A 16,071-nucleotide genomic window follows, 5' to 3' on the forward strand; every position below is an offset into this window, starting at 1 on the left:
AGATGATAGCGTCCAGAGAAAATAAATTCTGAACATTCTTGCCTAAATTAGTGTAAGCAACTAGCTTAGTAATGAAAAAGGTAACAGTAGTTGAGAACTTCAAAACCTTTCAATTAATAACATTCAAAGGTTTCAATATTACATGTCTTAAACAAATCTACCAACAGTTCCTTGATTTCAGAAATGTTCATTCTGTTTCATTTAAGAAATTAAGAACAGAAACAGGAACTTAGATATTGTCGAAAGATTGCTGGAGACTTCAATGAAAGTAGGAATGACTAAACACTCCTCTAAATATTTCTAAGAGAGCCAATGTGGATTTCTAAAGGATACTCACAAGTGAAGAATTTGACTGAACATTTTGAAAGGTCATTAATGCAGCTGGGATGAGAATAAATTTGTACTTTTATATTGACTTCCCCAAATCATTTGATAAAACTCCCAGTAAGTGACTATTAATCGGAAGCTGAATTTCATGCAGTTAAATACAATGTCGTAAGGAATCCTTCTCCATAGCAGAAGCCAATGGCAGGGATAATGAAAACTGCATTGGCAAGATAATCGCAAACAACAGGAATTTTGCAAGTCCTGACGAAGGGTCTCGGCCTGAAACATTGACTGTACCTCTTCCTAGAGATGCTGCTTGGCCTGCTGTGTTCACCAGCAACTTTGAGGTGTGTTGCTTGGCAAGATAATGCTATGCTGCATAAATCTGCATTATGGCTTCAGTTAATGATTATCAGAGCCAGGCATAGAATCATACAACACCCAAAAAGGTTCTTCAACTCACTGACTATCAAAACCCCACTTACATCTATCCCGTTTTTCTCTCTTTACAACTCCTCCCAGATTTCTATTACGCAGGCTTTATAATGTACAGTACACAATTATTCTACCAACCCAAATGTCTTTGAGATGTTGGAGGGGAAAAAAATCTCAGATAATGAGCTAGAAATCACCAAATGATACATAGAGAGGTGAAGTTACAAGACGTGAGGATGGAAACATTAAAAGTATGAAGAGATATGAATTTACTGAGCAAATGGTATCCAATCAGTGACAACTGAATTTTAGTATTAGCAAATATGAATTCATCTACCTTGGACTTAAGATAAGGTTGAAAGGATTACCTCAAATTATGAAAAATCTAGAAGTAATGGTGGTCCAAGGAGGTTTAGGAATTGATGGATGGGCAAAAAAGAGTAATGGAATAAATGGTCTTATATCAAGAGGAATGGGGGGTAAAGAGGTAGAAGTTATACTACTGTTCTACAAAACCTTGCTTCGACAGTCCTGGAACATTGTGATTAGCTCTGCACATTAATTCTTAAGAAAGATATCTCGTCCTAGAAGAATGCAATGTAGATTTACCAAAATGATATGTGGATTCCAAAAATGTATAATCTAAAAGTACTGTTATTGGTACTGTGAGGAAAATGACTGAACAGAAGGGGCACACCAAATGGTACAAGCCCAATGGTGATGGGAGAGTGAATATTCTGGGAGACGGCTACTTCTGCAAATGCCATTGTGAGTCCCTGATGGTGGCTCATCTTCCTAGTGCAGGGGTAAAAGTTGTCACAAAGATGAAATAATTTTTGAGAATGTATAGGGAGCAGGCCAATGTCATTGCCCACTTGAGAATCAGTGACATTAGAATGAAAAGGAGTAAGGCCCTATGGCCAATGCAAGGGTGAAGTTGAAATAAGACCTTGGAAACAATAATTTCAGTGTTATACACATATAAATAGAGAAATTATAGGATAAAGCAGACTCAAAGTAATGCAGAAAGGAGGGATTCAAATTTCTGGGCTGTTAGAACAAGGCCTGTACCTGGTCAAGGTGTTGCACATATTGCACCTTCATGAGCAAAGATCAAATATTCTTGTGAAAAAATAACTGATGGTGGAAAAAGTTTAAATTAATTTGCCTGGGATTGGATGCAAGCTCTCCTTTTAATGAAAAACGAGGAGAAAAATCAGAGGACTGAGAGAAAAAAAAATAACCAACAATAAATATAATGAAGTGTCCGGAATTGAACACAATACTCCAACTGAGGTTATAAGAAGATTGGCATGATTCCTGTCTTGTCTCTCCCCATTCCTCCTACCAACATGCATCGCTTCACATTCTTCTGCAACTTTGGCCCAATACCAATCCCTGTGGAGTACAACTACTTTCCTTCAGTTATTTATTACAGCATTTGATACCTACTTTGCATCCATGCTATTGATGTCCCTTTTAATCCCATATGCATCAGTTATGATGAAAATTCTGTCATTTGGCAACTTAACAAAAACCTTGTGGGGGTTCACCTATACAAGAACAAGTGCATTACTCTCATCAACTCTATCCATTAATTCATCAACTAATTCCATCAATCTGATTAAACATGATTTGTCCTTGCTGGCTGGCTCGTCCTTACTAATCCACTTTTCCTCCAGATGAGTATTAATTCTGCTCTAGATCAAGGTTTTTGAAAGCATTCCTCTCTTGTTAAAATGACTAAACTGTAGTTTCTTGGCTTATCATGTTTCTTTATTGAACAAGAGGATAAAATTCATCTCTGTCCAGTCTTCTGGATACACTCATGTATCCAAGGTGTATTGAGAGATCAGTGTTCTCATAATATCCTTCCAGAGCTTCTCAGAATCCTAGGATGCATTCTTTCCAGTCCTGGTAACTTATTTCAAGTTTTCTAGTACCTCCATGAGATTATTTTTTAAATACATTTAACATCTGAACTATCTCCTTCTTCACTATTATTTTGGAAGCACCCTATCCTTTGGTGGAGACAGGTGCAAAGTACTCGGTCAGTATTTAACATGGCCATTACATACAAGTGCAAGTTTCCATTTTTGCCTTTAATACTGCTCCACCTCCATTCCTCTATGTAGTCGCTTCAACAATATTTGATATTGACAAAGTTGTATTACTGATCAAAAAGCAGTCTTTTGAACTGTAACCAAACAATATTATTCATCTAGATAATCTGTCTTGCTGAAGCACAGATTTTAAAAAAGCAACTAATAGAAATCTGAAACAAGAACAGAAGCTAGAAATACTCAAAAAGTCTGACAGTATCAGTAAAAAAAAAAGAAAATTAATATTTCAAGTTAATTCATCTTCACTGAACTGAATAAAGTTAGCAATCATATGTTTATTAAATTGCAGAAAATAGTGAAGGCTGGGGGAAAGAAACGGTATGTCTATGACAGAGTTCAAGAGAGACCACAATTAGTGGTCCTGGCTATGAGAGATGGTGAAGTGTTGTTAATCACAGCTTATCTATATGGAGGGGATGAATTAAAACAGGAACACAAAAGGAAATGCTGAATTGCAAAATATAAAACTTTGCACATGGTGAACATCTGAAATAAAAGACAGATTGGGCTGGAAATACTCAATAGGTCAGACAGCATCTATAGAGCAAAGAATGCACTTTTGCTCATTATTTAGGTTCTGGTTATCACTGGTAAGGCCAATATCTATTGACCATCCATAATTGCCCACAGGGAGATGGTGAGGAAGGGCTTTCTTGAACAGCTTCAATGAAACTGGTGAAGATACTCCCACAGGCTAGGTTATATAGATATCCAACACTGATGAAGAGGCAATAGTAGGACAAAACAGGATGGTGTGCGATCTGAAGGGAGGAAACCTGATAGTGGTGTGTTCCCACTCATCTGCATTATCTTTCTCGCTGTGTGAGGTATCATTTGCATGCTGCTGTGAGGTAGTCCAGTTATAAGAACATAAGAAATAGGAGCAGGAGTCGGCCATCTGACCTGTTGAGCTTGCTCCGCCGTTCAATAAGATCATGGCTGATCTAGCCATGGACTCATCTCCACCTACTTGCCTTTTCCCCATAACCCTTAATTCACTTACTATGCAAAAATCTCTGCAACCTTGTCTTAATTATATTTATTGAGGTACCCTTCAATGCTTCATTGGGCAGAAAATTCCACAGTTTCACCACTCTCTGGGAAAAGCAGTTTCTTTTAATCTCCGTCCTAAATCTACTCCCCTGAATCTTGAAGCTATGTCCCCTAGTTCTAGTCTCACCTACCAGTGGAAACAATGTTCCTGCCTCTATCTTATCTACCCATTTCATAATTTTTTATGTTTCTATAAGATCTTCTCTCATTCTTCTGAATTCTAGCAAATACAGTCCCAGGCAACTCAATTTCTCCTCATCTCTGGAATCCACCTGGTGAACCTCCTCTGCACTGCCTCCAAAGCCAATATATCCTTCCACAAGTAAGGGGACCAGAACTGCATGCAGTACTCCAGGAGTGGCCTCACCAGTACCCTGTACAGTTGCAGCACAACCTCCCTTTTCTTAAATTCAATCCCTCTAGAAATGAAGGCCAATATCCCATTTGCCTTCTTGGTAGCCTGCTGCACCTGCAAACCAACCTTTTGCGATTCATGCACAAGTCCCTCTGCACAGCAGTCTGCTGCAGTTTTTTACCATTTAATTAACAATCTGTTCTTTTATTTTTTTCTTCCAAAGTGGATGACCTTGCATTTGCTAACATTGGACTCCATCAAATAGATCAGTCAAATAGATTACATAGTTCTGAATTGTGTCCAACTCCTTGAGTGTCAATGGGCTTGCATTCCTCCACTGCACCACTGACTGACTCGTAGATGATGGAAAGATTTGAGGTGTCAAGAGGTGAGTCGCTCACGTCAACTGAATACACTTTTAAAAAACACACATCAAAGTCGCTGGTGAACGCAGCAGGCCAGGCAGCATCTCTAGGAAGAGGTATAGTCGACGTTTCAGGCCGAGACCCTTCGTCAGGACTAACTGAAGGAAGAGCTAGTAAGAGATTTGAAAGTGGGAGGGGGAGGGGGAGATCCAAAATGATAGGAGAAGACAGGAGGGGGAGGGATGGAGCCAAGAGCTGGACAGGTGATAGGCAAAAGGGATATGAGAGGATCATGGGACAGGAGGCCCAGGGAGAAAGACGGGGTGGGGGGGACCCAGAGGATGGGCAAGGGGTATAGTCAGAGGGAGAAAAACGAGAGTGAGAGAAAGAATGTGTGTATAAAAATAAATAACAGATGGGGTACGAGGGGGAGGTGGGGTACGAGGTCCTTTTTCTCCCTCTGTCCCTCTGACTATACCCCACCTCCCCCTCGTACCCCATCCGTTATTTATTTTTATACACACATTCTTTCTCTCATTCTCCTTTTTCTCCCTCTGTCCTTTTGACTATACCCCTTGCCCATCCTCTGGGTCCCCCACCCCCTAGTCTTTCTCCCTGGGCCTCCTGTCCCATGATCCTCTCATATCACCTTTGCCAATCACCTGTCCAGCTCTTGGCTCCATCCCTCCCCCTCCTGTCTTCTCCTATCATTTCGGATCTCCCTCTCCCCCTCCCACTTTCAAATCTCTTACTAGCTCTTCCTTCAGTTAGTCCTGACGAAGGGTCTCGGCCTGAAACGTCGACTGTATCTCTTCCTAGAGATGCTGCCTGGCCTGCTGCGTTCACCAGCAACTTTGATGTGTGTTGCTTGAATTTCCAGCATCCGCAGAATTCCTGTTGTTTACACTTTTAAAAAATGCAGTTTAGCCTGTGTCTCATCTTGCATTGCAGCTTAATTTTTAGATATATGTTGTTCCTCTTGTCATGTCCTTCCCAATTCCCCATTGAACTGGAGTTTACTTCTTGGATTAATAGTAATGGTAGAATGAAGGCAACGAGATCACAAATAGTAGTAGTGAAACTTCTGCTGTGGCTTTAGGCCCACAGTTTCTCATGGACATCCAACTTTGAGCCGGGAAGATCTGGTTTGAATTTATTCCACTTAGTATGACAGACATCCCACCCTGCAAAAACTCATTTCAGGGAGGTAGCAGCCCCTCCCCCTTTCGTCGACCTCCAAGGGTGTATGTAATACTTTGTTTAGTGATTTTGTCTAATCTGTAAACCAAGTTGGGCATATGCAGAAAATGTGACATTAAAATATGTACATATATTATATTATCATGTTTATTCTATTACAACTTTAAGCAAGTCTACAGGGAGTTTGGCATCATCACGTAGGACAGCAATAGAGTAGCTCCTTAGCAGCTAGTTTAAATAACGTTAGCTACGCTAATGAATGAATGACACCTGTTAAACTCACCTCAATATGTCTTTTACATTTTAACCCACCACGGACATAGAAAAGTCACTGTTGCAAACAGTGCAGTGAGCAACACTGTCATTACTTTTGAGGTCGATTGTAAAGCCCACCCACAGAGAAAACTGATAGGTCAACTTAGCACAAAGAGAGATCAATCAGGATGCTCACTCTTGCTCTCCCTCTCCCTCTCAAAAAAAATTGATTTGTGGGATATTGTATATAATTTCCGGGCATCAGGGAGCCGCTATCAATAGTGGGAGACTCCCGGAACTTCCAGGAGAGGTGGGATGTCTGGTATGATGATGGTGCTAGAAAACAGGGGCTGGAATGTATCATGGTGTAAAACATACTGGTTCTGAAAGAAACCAGAAAAGCTAGTTATATGAAATCTTTGAACTCCACATCAAATCCTGAGGGCTTTTTTTTTGTCAAGGTCAATGAGACTACTGTTCTTTAAGTTTACATTGAATTTCTTTGGAGCATTGTTTGAGATCAAAAACAGAAAGGCCAGTTTAGGAGTGAGCTAAAGAACTGAAGCTAAAGGTCATTCTTGTGTACTGAATGGAGAAGTTCTGCAAACTACTAACTTAGCCCTTTCACATTCCAAAGACGTATAAGTTAGTAGGTTGATTGGTCAAATGAGTGTAATTGGATGGCGTAGACTCGTTGGACAAGAAGGGCCTGTTATCTCCGATTTTAAAAAAAAGAATGTATAAGAGATAGTACTGTAAGCACCAAAAAACAGAGGAATAAACTGAAGACAGTGTTGTGGAGTCACTACATTGTTTGGGTCCCTGGAAGGTGAACTGGAAAGAGAGAAAAAAAGATCAGGTGTGGTACTTTCTGCCATTGCATCAGAAAGTGCAAAAGGAGGGGAGCAAGCACTGGTGGAGATGGAAGAGTGAACCAGAGAGCTCTTTTTGGAATGCTGAAAGAATAGGCTGGAAATTATGTCTGATGATGACATCATGTTGACACAAGTAGAAATTGCAGGAGATTCATTGAATATGGTGGTCGCCAGCATGGAAGCTGAGGACAAGAATAACTTTATCCTGGGTAGAGGAAGAAATGAAAAAAGAAATGCATGGAATGGAATTTGGGAAAACAGAAATGGAAATAGGTCTGCACCCTACCACAGGCATTTCCTTTATTTTCTCTACCCCTCTCTCCTTACAAGCTCACAGACTCATAACTATCTTTATGATAGTTCTTCACACCCTACTACCTGCAAGGTCTGCATTCCATTCTTTCAGTTTCTCTGGTTTTTGCATCTCTTTGATATAACAAATTCACCAGTGTCTCTAAAATGTCTCCACTTCCCTTAACCGTAACTTCTTTTCTACTGCAGTTGACAGGCTCTCAAGTAAATTTCCATTTCCTGTAATTCTAAACCTGCCTCCTCCTCCTCCCAGCAAGAGCAAAGTAGAGGAAGAAGAAATATCCCCCTTTTCTCACCTTCCATCCCATCAGTTTTCACATTCAGTAGAACATCCTGTATAAATTCTACTACCTTTAATGAGAGTCCTGATACAACTCCTGTCCTCCCTTTTCAAAATACAAAAGAAATTCTTCCCTCTGTAGATCCTTGGTTTGCTCTTCCATGTCTATCTTTCAACAACACTTTCTTAAGCAAGTACAGGAGATGCAACAACTGTCCTTTTTCTCTTTTCAGCAGGCAGGTATCTAAACAGATTGTACTGGTGAAGCAGGAATTCAGTTACACTCTTTATATTTTAGTATTTTCCTCTACATTGAAGAAACTAAGTACACATAGGCTGATAGCTTTGCAGAACACTTCAATATGAAAACTGACTCTAAGCAAAATGCCTGTTACTATAATTCTCCATTCTACCCAATTCTGACCTCTCTCTTTGGCCTCCTACACTGTTCTAACAAAAAACAAAATAAGCCATTGCCACTCTGGGAAATACTGTCCACTCTAACTGGCCTCTTATCATCTTGTACACCTCTATCAAGTTGCCTCTCATACTTCTTTGCTCCAAAGAGAAAAGTTCTAGCTCACTCAACCTTCCTTCATAAGACATGCTTTCTAATCCAGCTAGCATCCTAGTAAATCTCCTCTGCACCCTCTCTAATGTCCTGTTGTAACCGATGACAACCTTGAACATCATCCACAACATCAACAACCTTGATATCATCTGCAAACTTACAAACCCATCCTTCTACTTCCTTATCTTAGTCATTTATAAGAATCACAAAGAGCAGGGTCCCAGAACAGATCTCTGCAGACCAACTCTGATCACCGATCTCCAGGCAGAATGCACTTGATCTACTTCTCGCCTCTGCCTTTTGCGGACAAGCCAATTCTGAATCCATACAGTTTCCTGAATCTTGTGCCTCCTGACTTTCTTAAAGAGCTTACCATTGGGAATCATCTCAAATGCCTTGATAAAATCCATATGCACCACATCCACTGCTCTACCTTCATCAATTTATTTTGTCACTTTCTCAAAAAGTTCAATCAGGCTCATAAGGCACAGCCTTCCCTCACAAAGCCATGCTGACAATCCCTAATCAGACTATCCTTCTTTCAGGAGATGTAGAGGAGACTTGAGCTACAATTTAGCTGTAAATGATACTTTACCAATAAACTGTAAAATAACAAGCCACAAGGGGCCATAAAATATGGGAGAACAGATACTAAATACCACAGGCAACAAGGTAACTGAAGGCTAGGAGCAACTGGTTGAGTCAGGCTGGTTTGATGGATGGGTTATAGGCTGCAGGTGATGAGCTTTCCAAATGTTTGTAAATCCTTTCTCCTGGAATACTCTCCAATAGTTTGCCCTCCACTGATATATAAGACTCACTAGTCTATAATTCCCTGGATTATCCTTTTTGCCTTTCTTGAACAAAGGAATAACATTTCCCACCTTCCATTTTCTGGCACCACTCCTGTCGCCAGTAAGGATGTAAAGATGAATGCCAGAAGTGCAGCAATCTCTCTCCTCGCTTCCCTTATAAACTGAGTGTATTCTATCTGCCCCCAGGGATTTGCGTATCTATCCTAAAAATTTTCAAAAGTACCAGCACATCCCCCTTCTTAACCTTCTCATGTTGCAGCATATCAACTTGTTCTACATTGACTCATGTTCGTCATGGTCCCTCTCACTAGTAAATACAGAAGAAATGTATTCATTATGGACGTCTCCTACCTCTCCTAACTCCAGGCACATTTTTCCTTGCTTATTCCCGTTTGGTCCAACCTTCATCCTAGTCACCCTCCTGTTCTTCACATTTTGGGGTTTTCCTTAATCCTACTCATAATTCTTCTCATGCCCACTTCTACCTCTCCTAAGTCCCTCTTAAGCTTCTTCTGGCTACCGTCAAACTCTCAAAAGACCTGTCTTGCCCTTGCTTTCTGTTCTGATGTGAGGTTATTCACTCCAGTCTTTACTCTCTCCAGAGAACCGGAGCTACTCGATTCAATGAGCATTTTCAGCACTCATTTGGGTTTCAGCACTTACTTCCGGTTTCCATCATAGTTGTGTCTGTATCGCTCAGTCCCTGCATATTTTATCCACCGTCCCACTCTTTTCCCTTGTGCACACTCCTTCAGACAGCTCAGCTGTCGTTAACACCTTTTTTTTTAGGAGGCACCACCATCATTTGTCTCACTGAGACAATTCCAGGTCTCAATCTGGACACATTTATTCCCTCTTACTACAATGTAAAACATAATTGTTCTCTTACTTTTACACTTCTGAAGAATGGTCATGGATCTGAAATGTTCCCTCTGATGTACCTGACGTACTCTCTCCAGCCTTCCCTTTTTATTTAATTTAAAACTGTGACTGAGGGCCTGGCCTCACTTTGTCCGCGTGCCAATATCCTCTGTGTGACCGATGTTGGTCGTCATCAGCAATGCCAGGAAATTAAAATTTTAATCATCTTGAAAGCTTTCCATTAACACCCACTCCATTTATCCTGCTGCTCTGCAACACTTTGTAATTCTGGCAGCTGATATTTATTGGGTCATCAACTACTCCTATTGCCCAGACCATACTTGACAATTTCCTTTCTCAATCTTAAACAGAAGAAAGTCTGCTGATGCTAGAAATCCGAAGCAACACACACACAAAGTGCAGGCAGAGCTCAGCAGGTGAGGCAGCATCTAGGGCAATGAATAAACAGTCAACATTTCAGGCCGAGTCCCTTCTTCAGGACTGAGAAGGAAAAGGGAAGATGCCAGAATAAAAAGGTGGGGGAGGGGAAGGAGGCTAGCTGAAAAGTGATAGATGAAGCCAAGTGGATGGAAAAGGTCAAGGACTGGAAACGAAGGATTCTGATAGAAGAGGAGAGTGAACTATAGGAGAAAGGGAAGGAGGAGGAGACTGAGGGGGAAGTAACCTTTTACATTTGTTCTCTGATCTTTTACCTCTTCACACCTACCTATTACTTCTCCCTGGGTCCCTTCCTCCTCTCCTTTCTCCTATTGTCCACTATTCTCTGCAATCAGATTCCTTCTTCTCCAGCCCTTGACCTTTCCCACCCACCTGGCTTCACCTATCACCTCCCAGCTAGCTTCATTATTTCCCCCCCCAACTTTTTATTTTGCATCTCCTCCCTTCCTTCTTAGTCCTGAAGAAGGGTCTCAGCTCAAAATGTTGACTGTTTATTCATTTCCATCAATGCTGCCTGACTTGCTGAGTTCCTCCAGCATTGTGTGTGTGATCTTTTCTCAATCTCTCCATTTACCCAACTTCACTCCTCTTTAAAAACTTCTCGTCTGTTCTATGATGTTACTGCGTTGCTATGTATCAAATTTCTGAATTGCAGCACTACAATGAGGTGCCTTTTGGCATCTTACCACGTTGAAGGATGGATTGAAATACGAGCTTTTGCTTTCATGAATTGTTTAGATTGTACAACACTGGAGTTGAGCATCAACTTAATCTGAAAATGAAATTAGTTACTTTTCTATGCTGCTCCGAAATAAACTGTCTCTGCATCGCGATTTCTATTTTTGTTTGCAAATTCTACCCATTAATTAAAATAAATTTAAAACACTAAAGTAATGGAAACGATGTAAATCAACAAAAACTCTTGTGATCGGCAATTGTTCGCATCTATAAACTGCAGCATTAAGTACCTGTAAATACAACGGATTCTGTCCCTGTTTCAGCATATCTCCAGGAGCGAACAGGATTGCTCCCGCCCGCAAGGAGCGACATGTGTTTCCGGATATTTCTGTACAAATAAAACGGTAAAATTTACCCACGAAAGGCTTGAATTGAGTTCTACGGATTCAGTGTCAAGTGGAATCCTCAACTGAGAGTGTCATGGCATGAACAAAAGTGATAATGGCGTCGCGTTGCCAGGGACACAAACCCGGTCGCAATGACAGTAGAGTGAGTGACGAAGGTCGGGTGAGGAGGGGTGGCTGGACACGGGGCGGGGGGAGGGGTGGCAAAAAGCCCGGGTGTTTTGGGCGAGCAGCGTTAAAAAGTGTAGAAACGAGGAATGAGCATGATTAGAGACAGGGAAAAGGACAGGATTGGAGACAGCACTGCGATGGAAAGAAAGCAGAACAAGGAGGACATAGGCAGGGACAGTGCAAAGATAGTGAAAGAATAGAGAACTAGCGATAGAGAGACGGCAGTGACGGGTGATAGGGAACCGAGAACACAGATAGGAAGGCGGCAGAGGCAGGAGGAGTGTATTGATGGGGGCGGCGGGGGGAGTCGGAAACTGAGAACAGACGTAGGAAAAGGGCAAAGATCAGAAGGAGTGGAGCAGACAGAAGAAAGCACAGTCTGAGATCAGAGGCAGGGGAGAAGGGCCGTAGAAGTTGTTTTTCTTATCATACAATAACTCCTCAAATGGTCAAGCAGTGTAGGCAAAAGACATTTCTCCATCCTGACTCATGCGGATCCATTCATATTCAAATTTTACTGTCAGTCTGACCCTGACGATAAATCCCCATCATTTCCCATACGAAATTTTAGATGCATAGATCCTGGCTTACCTCTCAGAGTGATATTGCAAATCCAGCAAAACTTGTATCAAAAATATTCTATAAACTTGTGAGTAAACAGTCATTTCTGCTTCTGATTTTTTTTGTTGTCGGGTGGAAATCATCAAATATTTAAGAGTTGGTAGGCTTCAGGCACATTTTTGCATGAGCATTTTCCTACTTTTATTAAAGTTATGGAATATTCTCTTTGAGTTCTTCTGTCATTTACGTGTTTCTCCCAATTACTCTAATTGAATATATCTACCACTCAAGATATTAGAATTTTCTGTTTACACAGAAAACTTTCCTAACTCCTGTAATTACTTACATGAGCAGTTTCACTCCCTCATTAAGTGCACAGACCATTTCTTTCTCTACAGGTCAAGCCCTCATTGCAATTATAGCAAAATATGATTCCCAATGTAATAGACACTAATCTGCAGCAATATTACTCAGAATGTGTCCAGGGATCAGTAGTTATCAGCAAGTGTCTTCATTTATCTATTTAAGATTAGATAGTAAAACAACTATGTCTTGTATTTTTCAAGCATCATCCGAGAAGGAGCAGCAACTTTCGAAGCCGAGAGATGTGCAGAATTAGAAGAAAAGAGAAGAAAATGGATAGAGAGGCAGCAACAACCAAAGTCCGATCTGCCATCTGGAACTACCTGTCCTGAATGCGGAAGAACTTTCAAAGCCAAGATTGGACTCATAAGCCACTTGAGGGCACATAAGTAGATCACAGAACGAAGACCATCATCCTCGACCTCGAGGGATAGCCACAACGATATTTTCAAGCAGAGTGAAAATACATAAGATAACAATAAGATTATGTTTCGAAATTTAAACTTAATATCGTTTGAGAAAACCATTGGAATGTAGTAGGAGGATTGATTTCCTTCCAGTTCAACAAAATAGATCTTCTAGCCATTAAAGTAACAAATGCTATCATCTGACAGGCTGAAGAAGACAAAGATCTATGTTCTACCACTGGCAATCCAAAAATTGCCGTAATATGATGGGGTTTTAAATCAAAACATAGATCTGTTGAAATAATATCAAAAATATCTTTCCAATATTTTTCCAAAAGAGGACAGGACCAAAACATATGAGTTAAAGAAGCCACCTCAGAGTGACATCTATCACAAGTAGGGTTTATATGGGAATAAAAACGAGCTAGTTTATCTTTGGACATATGGGCTGTGTGTACTACTTTAAACTGTATTAATGTATGTTCAGCACATATAGAAGAAGTGCTAACTAATTGAAAAATTTTATCCCATTTCTCTATAGGTAGACAAAGTTGAAGTTCCCTTTCCCATTCATTTTTAATTTTATCAGATATACCTGGCTGTAATTTCATAATTATATCATAAATAATTGCTATTAATCCCTTCTGAAAAGGATTTAAACCTAAAATTTTATCAATAATATCAGTAGGATTTGAAGTCGGAAAGGTAGGCAACGTAGTATCTAAAAAAATTCTTATTTGTAAGTATCTAAAAAAATGGGATCTAGGCAAATCAAACTTCTTAGATAACTGCTCAAAAGACATAAAACAGTTATCCAGAAATAAGTCACGAAAACATATCATACCTTTCGTTTTCCATATCAAAAAGGCTTGGTCCATTACCGAGGGTTGAGAAAAGAAATTAGATATAATAGGATTTGATAACATAAATTCATTCAGGCCAAAAAATTTATGAAATTGAAACCATATTCGCAATGCATGTTTAACTATAGGGTTAAATGTTTGTTTATTCAATTTAGATAGCACAAAAGGAAGTGAAAGTTCCTACAATGGAAGCTAAAGAAAACCCCTGTACAGAGTGGCCTTCAAGGTTTACCCAATATGGGCTTGGAGTTGTATTCCAATCTTGCGTCCAAAATATTAAATATTGAATATTAATTGCCCAATAATAAAATCTTAGGTTAGGCAATGCCAAACCACCCTCTTTCTTAGATTTCTGTAAGTATTTTTACTTAATCTGGGATTTTTATTTTCCCATATATAAGAGGAAATTTTAGAATCAATAGTATCAAAAAATTAGAAGAAAAAATAGTAGAAAAAATTAGAAGTGATATTTTTGATCCTTCGGTTAAATTTGAAGAAACTTGGAAACCTTTTATGCAACATTTTCATATGATGTAATCTGACTTTTCCAAATCTTTTCTCTAACTTAAATTATATGAATAGAGGAGCGGAGTTGACGACATTACTGAACGTGTCTGATTCAAGATATTGGTCTAGCCCTGTTTTGTTCTGTTTTTTTGGGGTTTCTTTTTTCTTTTGGGGATTTTTCTTTGTTTTTATATATATATATAAATATTTTCTTTTTATTTCTTTTTTATGACTAATTTCATTATGAATTTGGAAGTCTATTATACCTATGTTACTTAAAATCCTTTTTGTATATGCTGATTAAGATTATTCCAATCTCTGTTATTGAGTTTATAATTTTGAAAATTAATAAAAAGATTTAAAAAGAAAGAAAAGATTATGTTTCTATCCATTACTGTTCAGTTTCAGATCATCATTTTGAAATTATTTTTGTGCATGTCTTGCAACTGAAATTAACAAGACTATAAACCAGAAAATTAAGCCAGGATTTTAATTTAACAGAACACTATGTCAAAGCAGGTACAGTCTGATAAGTTTTTTGGAACTAGTTAAAATTTGAAAAACATATTAGGGATGGGACATGTGATGAGCAATGTAGTAAAATAATAAAACATTGACAAGTTGGGAAAGCATTTGGCTATTAGTGGAAAATATGGTGCCATATATGTAAAGTATAAGTTCATTCCAAGTGAGAAACAAGAATGCTCCAAATCTGAGTGTATTGTGTGTGTGATGTGATTCTGAACATTGATGCAATAAGAGTGATGCTGCATCATGAGATCAAACATTTGAACTTAAAAGAAAAGTCAGTGGAATTTTTCCACCTGAACAGAGATAAAGTGGCATTGTATAAAAAAAATAAATACTGACTACTTAAAAACATGATTAAAAACATGATATCCCCAATTCACTGCAATGCTTTTAGTAATCAATGTTTGCCATTCAGTCTTGGGTAACACAGTTGCCAGGAAAATTAGTGGCATTCTTTCATCAGGTAGTAATGTTCCATTGAAGAATTACTGATAACGGAGAAGGCATTGATAGTCAGTTGATTGAGACAGATCAGTTGACTGATATTTCTAATGCTGTTAATCCTCATTTTTTTTAGTACTATGGGTATGAAGGGACCTTTATGACCATTTGCACTGTTGTGAAGAACTGCTACAAAATATAACATGTTTTGAAAAGTTTTAACTTCCAATTAGGTACATGGCACTGTTTGGCAGCTGCAAAAACAGGCCGATATTCAGATGTACAGGTGTAGTGAGAAGTGTAATGGAAGTTGCACTGCTTTTCAGGCAATGTATTGCTTTATTCATAGAGAGATACCAGCAGCCAAAAAAACTGACATCATCATCCGCTTTTCCATGATAAAGTGCAGTGGCTACCCTGTGGTAAATTATTAAACTGAATGAATTATCTGTGATGTAAACTTGATGTATTTCTTGAAGTCTTTCTGTCTCAAAAGAATTCTTCTCTGGCAAAATAGTTTTGAGATTTGTGAGGCTTTCATATCTAGTAGATATAACAGGCTACTTCAATCACCTAAATTGGTCTATACCAGGATGTATGACTTGTGTCTTTAAAGTAGCAGACAGGGTCAGAGCTTTTAAAAAAGAAGCTTCATATCTGGAAACCTAAGAATTTGGCACAATTGTTTTGACATTTTTTGCATCAACTGCTTTTGATGGGAGCAAAGATATTACTCTCAATGTTACTCTTCAAAGCAAAATAATATTATCTCTTCTGAGACAAATTTCCCAAATATTTTAAGAGTATTTCTTATCTGAACTCTGATCTATGGAAAGGAAAGCAATGGCTTTGTGACCCA

General features: G+C 39.1%; 1 protein-coding gene and 1 long non-coding RNA gene across 3 annotated transcripts in view; one reads left to right on the forward strand and one right to left on the reverse strand.

Moving 5' to 3' along the window:
* LOC134344896 (protein SPMIP2) overlaps positions 1-11,430 on the reverse strand; it is a 39,672-nt gene extending 28,242 nt beyond the window's left edge. For both annotated transcript variants that reach the window (XM_063045027.1, XM_063045026.1), the window contains exon 1: positions 11,255-11,430. In XM_063045027.1, coding sequence (XP_062901097.1) covers positions 11,255-11,336 — 82 coding nt within the window. In that variant the 5' untranslated portion in view covers positions 11,337-11,430. The remainder of the gene's footprint in view (positions 1-11,254) is intronic.
* The window catches only part of LOC134344897 (uncharacterized), a 35,786-nt gene extending 21,385 nt beyond the window's left edge, over positions 1-14,401 (forward strand). The window contains exon 3 of the long non-coding RNA XR_010017553.1: positions 12,667-14,401. This is a non-coding gene — a long non-coding RNA (uncharacterized LOC134344897). The remainder of the gene's footprint in view (positions 1-12,666) is intronic.
* The last annotated feature ends 1,670 nt before the right edge of the window (positions 14,402-16,071 follow it).

Source organism: Mobula hypostoma, chromosome 4 (assembly GCF_963921235.1).
Source record: "Mobula hypostoma chromosome 4, sMobHyp1.1, whole genome shotgun sequence".
Taxonomy (NCBI): Eukaryota; Metazoa; Chordata; class Chondrichthyes; order Myliobatiformes; family Myliobatidae; genus Mobula; species Mobula hypostoma.